Raw genomic sequence first — 6,993 nt, 5'->3', positions numbered from 1 at the left:
ATCCAGCACTTCTGATGACTTCAGAATCTTTATGGCAGCAACACGGCAGCAACACCCTGCACTACAGCTATAAGACTAAGAAAAGTAACAGCAACCACTCGGGAACTGCTTCCTGGGAGTAATTATGGAAGTCCCCACTCCAGCTGACAGTCGAAGAAAAATCACGCCATCCACACGCCATCCACACGCCATCCACACGCCATCCACACGCCATCCACACGCCATCCACACTGCATTTGTTTTTGGTGATATTTCCCTGACTACAGAGAGATGCATAGTTGTCCTCCCCCTTCCCCCCTTCCCCCCCTCCCCCCCCAGTCCTTCTAGTGCACTCCTTCCCTATCCCAACAAATCCACACAACATCAGAAGTTTCTGAGGACTGTTTTATTTCACTTAACCAATAGATCTGAGACAAGGTGGGAATTGAGCAGCACCTTTAAAAAAAAAAACAAACAAACCCTGTTATGTGCTACATAGGTAAAATAAGAGCATTTACAAAAGTTTATATTATGTACATATACACACACATACTAAATCAAATTCCAAGTGAAAAAAGTTGTAAAGGTTTGCCTTCAATACAACAGGAGATAGGAAAGCCTTATTTCACTACAAGCAAAAGCACAAGATTAGAGCACACGACCACAGGTAGTGCAGGTACCTGGAAGCAGCGTACCTAGTGTAACAAGAAGTTCCACATAGGGAAACTTCTCTTTCACAGCAAAAGCAGCACAGGTTCTCTGTTTAGCAAAGTGTGCTGTGCAACCACTTCCAGGGCCAGCTGCTCTGCCTACATCAGTTTTGGTGGAAGCCATAGAAAGTAACAATCTAGCAAGAGTAAGAGACCCAAAGATAAGCTACAGCACTGATTTAAGTACAGTACTTCCATAAGACAGGTTCCTCTTTCTCCACGTCTCTTGTCTCCTCTATGGCCTATGGAGAGTGCCCAAATAGTGATTATTTGTAATTTCCGCTCCACAGTTCCCATTCTTGCCTACCTGCATCTTTTCCTATCTCACTTCCACATCACAGCACCTTCCCTATATCCTCTGTCAGGCTGATAGAATAAAATTAAGAAAAAAATATACATTTAACTAAGAGGATATTCAAAGAAAAGTCAACTAAAGAAAACTTACATATATATATATTAAAAACCATTTTTTAGAAACTAAGTTCTGCAGACTTCCGGCAAAGTTTGGTCATTCAGCCCAAAGGTCTTTGTCTTCAGGGCCTGCAAGCTATACTGTATCAACTGGCAAGAAGAAAGCAGTACGAGGCCAAATTTCCGTCTAAAAGAACAATAAAAGTAATAAGGGTTGAGGGGAGTCTGTCATATGGAAAGCTAATACTTGCGTAGCAGCATTTACTATGCTACACGGTATGCTTTCAAGAGAGTGAATTCCTTTCTGTTGGTACGAGCTGCCCAGATGAAAAGAGCAGCTGCCATGAACTGCAAAGGTGCTGAGACACAGGCTAGGCAGAAGGACCAGCCAAATTCACCCCTCACATCACCAGGTAGGGGCAGCTTCTTATGAAGCAGCTCAATCCCAGCTACATAGCAGCCAACCAGGCCCAGTGTACAAAGTCCTGGAGAAAACAGAAGAAAGTGCAGTTAGTCTGCTGCTGAAGCACTCTGGCTATCACTAAGAGCTCATAGAGGAAGGAGAATAAGCGGATGGCAGAGGACCTACCTGCAAGAAAATGGAGGACTCCAGTGGCAATGGCAGGGTACAGGCTGCGACAGGCGCATGCACAGAGCCCAATCAGAGCTCCAAAGCACATGAGACCGAGGCTGACAAATGGCAGGAGAAACTGCAATCGCCAGAGATCTGCACATTAAAGAAACATATAAGCCAGGTTTATTGAACTGACCTGCTCCACCATGCTCCTTTCCACCCACACTCCTTCATCGGTTTATCTAAAAGGACAAAAGGCTCTGAAGAAGAAAGAACTTTAAACTTCCACATTCCTGTAGAACACCTAAGCTTTCCTTTAAAGCTCTGACCTACTACTTATGCTACAGTAAAATAAAAAAAAGAAAAACAACACACAAAAGCACCAACAAACTGCAGAGCAAGATGCAGATGTTGTCTCATCAGCAACTGCATTCGGAAAACCCCATTCTGCTTTTTTAAAATCCCACTGTTGTTACCTGCAAGATGTGAAAGACACTTACAAGTCCTATTCAAATCTGTGCCACTGTTGTGATTTCCAGGCTCTATGTACTTCTCCATAAACTGATCAGAGAGGGAAAAACTGATGCAGTTTGTAGTCATATCAGTTTCTGGAACAACAACATCAAAAAAAAAAAAAAACAACAACAAAACATCACAGACAATTGCCATTAGTTTCCCCCCCCCCCCAACTCCCCTTCTCTGTTCAATTCTCCTAAGCATTTAAACTGGAAAGCTCCTCCATGTTAAATTTTAGACTAAGAAAAAAAAAAATACTTCCCAAGCCAGTTTTTAGGATATCTCAACAGTAAGGATAACATAGTTAGTAGAACAAAGCATACATTACATATGCAGAATTTCCACCAACTTCTTTATAGCAACCACCATTTGTCAAAAATCAGTCATTCTATATCCAACAGCTCCAAATTCTGCTGATGCTACTGTGGAGCATTTGTAACATGTGAGGGAAACAAATAACCATCTAAAAGGAGCAAGTGTTGCCTTGACAACCTAGTTGTTTTGGTCCCTCCGCTTTGATCTCACCTAGGCAGAAGATAACTGGCAGAGCCATAATAACTGCATCACCTGTTGGGCAGCAGATGCAAAAAAAGCACACGACAACTCAAGTTATACCAGACTAAATTTAGATCAAATACAATATACCAAATTCAGATTCTGTAGCATTGACAGGCACACATCATTTCTCATATCACTTCTAAAGAAGTTTACATTGCCATTACTAAAAAGCAAACATACAAGTTAGAAATAAGCTTCCCAGGTGAAAAAAGTGCCACTTTAGTCAAAGTTGTGAAGTGTTAATTAGTCCAGAGATACCTGGTGGGCTGTACCAGTGAGAGTTTTTGGGTACAGTGATGCACCTCCTCCACAACCCAACTGTGCCATTGCACCGGAAGAGTGCATCTGTGTAGGTCTTCTCATCTGCCTCTTCACTGACAAATTCCTCCCAGATGCTCCTGCCAGCTTCAGTAATGTTCTCAGCAGGGGACAGAGTGTGGTACTCATACCAAAAATCAGTGCCCAAGGAAGCTGCCATATATATGGTGGAGATGAGGCTGAGAACACACGCAATTACCAGTGCTGTAGCAAAACGGTTATCCATCATTGCTGCTGAAATGAGAGAGAAGGTCCAAGTGAGTAACTCTTCTGATGCTAAAAACAAAGTTATCTTAGCAACATCAGCCTCAAGACATCATTCCTATAATGCAATTTTTCTTTAGGATATGCATCTTTTTCTTTTCCAAGATGCCAGAAGCACAGAAACGCTACGTCTACTGTGTTACTCCATGCTCACTGGAAGTGTGAATTCAAGGCACAGGTATCGCTCTTATCCCAGCCTCTATACATCACCCCAAGAGAGCAACAGCAATTCTGCCTCCAAAGCAGATGGCACAGCTCACTTGCACTTCTCTTCTTGACTGTAGGCAACCACAGAAAGCAGAGAATGCAACTACAGCACTCAGCCAGAAGATTTACCTTCCCTTAAAGAGATTAGCAAGTGTAGAAGCTACTTTTAGCCTACCACTCCATATGGCTTTCACAGCTTGTGTTTACAGCAAAGGTAGGAATCATGCATATGCCAAAAAGCCTTTTCCAGACTGTTCACAAAGGGCAGCCATGGCAAAACACTGGAATGCCTTTTAGGAAACTGCAAAGTGATCTAGGCACTACAGACAGAACACAAAAGAAGCAAGGAAGGACAGGTATGGAAATTACACTAAATTCTGAGATAATGCCACACCATATGCAGAGGCATTTCTGAAGAACTACAGTACTGCCAAGGGAATGCCCTGTTCCATGGGCATTAGATGACAATAGCTTCCAAAACTGAAATACCTTCACATACCACCAGGAGGACCTTGTTCTGGCTCCCTGTAAGAGACAACCAAGGCCTTCCTTCACAGGCCCACATCAAATCACAAACTCAGAGGCAAAGGCAGCACAGGAGAAAACTGATAAGACATGCACTTACATTTGGACAATACTGTGTTTGTAATGAGCAACTGATTGCTAATACACAACGTTTTCTAGATACTGCAATACGTCAGATGACTTTGAAATGTTTGTCATGTGTTTACAGTACTCAATTTTATGGATTATGATAAATAGAGCTTGATGCTCTTGCCAAACGAAATATCAACTGAAGTCACTTCTGCAGCTAAAGCTGTTCTGGTGTTATGAGCTACCACACAATCTAATCAGTTCTTCTCTACTGCTCATTTTACCTTCCTTCCCCACTGCTCATTTTACCTTCCTTCCCCTGCACATCTTGATCAGTTTTTTAAATTTTAGTTTAGCTCCTTTGAATGAATTGAGAACAACAAATGCCTAAACACACAACATTCACAAAAAAAAAAAAAAGAGTGCTCAAGTCAGATGCTCCAGTACAAGTTTCTAAACTACAAAACAAAGTGCAAAATCAGCAGGGAATTTCAAAGGCATTAATATCTGTTGCTAACCATGCACTTGTCATTTCTTTTCCCTGCTCCTCTACTTGGTTCAAATCTGCTAATGGAGTTGAGAGTGAAAGATTATGTATACTTAAATCATTCCCCATACCTCATTTCTATATTGGAAGAGAGATTATTACAGACAGTATGCCTTATTTAACTGCTTATTAGAAGTGATCAAGATTAGAACTGATGTTTTTCTGAACTAAAAAATAGCATCCACTTGAAACACCACAACGCATGCAACACTAAAAAGCAATCCACAAGCTCTGAACCTTTATAAGCTATGCAATCATATCAGCAGGAAGAAATCTTATCTGGGCTTATTTATCCAGAAGACACAGCAACAAGATTTAGAAGCAAATATTTCGTGTACTGTTCAATCTTATGTTTTGTACTTACATTGTCCCTTGACATTCTAGGACCTAGCTCAAAGTACACAGGGCACTGGAGGAGCAGAAGAGGAACACAACAGGCAAATTCAAGCACCTCCTAGCATTCATTATCCATGGTCACCCATGGATGTTCAACCATGTAACACCAGCACATTCAGCCTGCAGGCTGTATATGGTCCAGACCACCCTGCAGCCATCTCCTGCCTCACATCATCATGGCAGCAGCTCTGCCCCACTGAGGGGGCACACCCATTGCTCACAACAACCACACAGCAGTGTACAGCTGGCACTGTCTGACACAGGGCACTGGCACAGGGCAGTGCTGACTTAAGTGATGGCAAATAACATCACGCTCTTTGATACACTGACTGAACGTAACAGTTCTGTGGACAGAGAAAATACGCAGTCATGCTTTTCATTCAGATAAAGGAATTTGAGAATAAGTTTCAAGATCTCAAAAAACATCAATTGCTTCATACATTTATGACTATTTTTAGGTGACAAATATATTTACCTGAAAATTCTCAAATTGAATGTAGAGTTGCACTCAAGTATTCAACTCAAGTCTGATTATCTCTCTCTACTGGATTTATATAAGCCCTCCATCACAAGAGGAAAAACATCCCTCACTTCACCTTATTCATTTCATCACTTTTTGGCAGTATGTACATTTGTCAGGAACTATGATGAAGCACAGAAAGAGTAAAATTCCTTAAAAAAAAAAAAAAAAAAAATATCTGACAAGGACCTTGAGAACTAAGAATTCCAGCCACTGACACTGAACTGTATTTGTGTTAGTTTCACAAAACCAAGGTCAAATATCACATTAGTTTTGTGTTTTTATCGCTCATTTTTTGATGTTTTAATTAAAAAATAAAGTTTTGTGGCTCACATACTATAACTAATATAACTATTTACATACTAGCGCTGCTTCGGAACTAACATCTCTATTTTATTATGTAAGCCTACAACAGAGACAGACGTTGGTGGTATGGCAGTAGAGGCTGAATCTTCCAGACAGTATTTAATCACATTTTGATGTTGTATGAGATGGCAGCAGAGGGGCAGTCAGACAAAATGGTACCTGACACGGCAGTGCAGACAAAGCAGAAGTATGGGACTGAATTCTTCCATGAGGAAAAAATGGCACCTACTGACTTTCACTGATGCTTGCTGAAAATTTGCAGAGATGAAGCATAGCACGTGAGCACAGTGAGGCAGTGGATGGTGCATTTCAGCAGTGTAACAGTGACACTGGATCACCTCCATTGGTGCAGGTTTCTACAAATGGGCATGCTGGCTCTTGTTCATCACTGGCAAAAATGCACAACTAACGGTGGGGAAGAATAGTGCTTTGTAGCTGAGAATTTGCTCTATTGAGTATTATTATTATATTCTTCGTATCATTTGTAGTTCCCATGGAAATAAATAGGAAACATTAGTTTCAGAGACGTCTACATACATGCAGCCCAAGACAATTCCTCACTGAACGCAGCCCAGGCAAGACAAAAGGTTGGACACAGATGACAGAATGCATAGCTCTGGAGATAGGCAGAAACAGCTGAAGTGGCTACTGGCCCCTAAAAATCAGCACATGGCTTTGCGTTGGTTCCTTCTGTGAAGAACATACATGGATTTGCAGAATAGACAAGACAGCACCAGAGCAAGAGCACACACCCTTGTTAACAACAGTCCTTAATGCTTCTGTCTAGCACTTAGAGTGCTTAAAGAAAATACAATTATAGGAGAGATGAATAACTCAACAGCACTTCAGGACAATTCTGAACTAGAAATTCTCCATGCCACAGACACTGACAGAAGCTTGGCCACTTTGCTCATTTGCAGAGTATCTTCACTAGCAGGAAAGGCTCACCATCTAAAGGAGGTGTCCTCTGCTCAGAACAGAATCAAGCTTTCATTGTCAGGCAGGACTCAATAGGAGTTGTAAGCATAATCAG

At 41.5% G+C, this 6,993-nt stretch overlaps 1 protein-coding gene across 1 annotated transcript; it reads right to left on the bottom strand.

Annotated features, from left to right (window-relative positions):
• Positions 1-1,364: 1,364 nt before the first annotated feature.
• CLDND1 (claudin domain containing 1) lies at positions 1,365-3,295 on the bottom strand (the record flags this gene model as incomplete). Its single annotated transcript, XM_079533049.1, has 4 exons — positions 1,365-1,585; positions 1,690-1,827; positions 2,175-2,282; positions 3,007-3,295. The coding sequence occupies 4 exons, from the start codon at positions 3,293-3,295 to the stop codon at positions 1,365-1,367; spliced, it is 756 nt and encodes a 251-aa protein (XP_079389175.1).
• Between the last annotated feature and the right edge of the window lie 3,698 nt (positions 3,296-6,993).

The sequence above is a fragment of the Tetrao urogallus genome (genome assembly GCF_951394365.1).
Source record: "Tetrao urogallus genome assembly, chromosome: 1".
Classification (NCBI taxonomy): Eukaryota; Metazoa; Chordata; class Aves; order Galliformes; family Phasianidae; genus Tetrao; species Tetrao urogallus.
The sequence above is the reverse complement of the archived record's forward strand: the minus strand, read 5'-3'. Positions and strand labels throughout refer to the sequence as shown.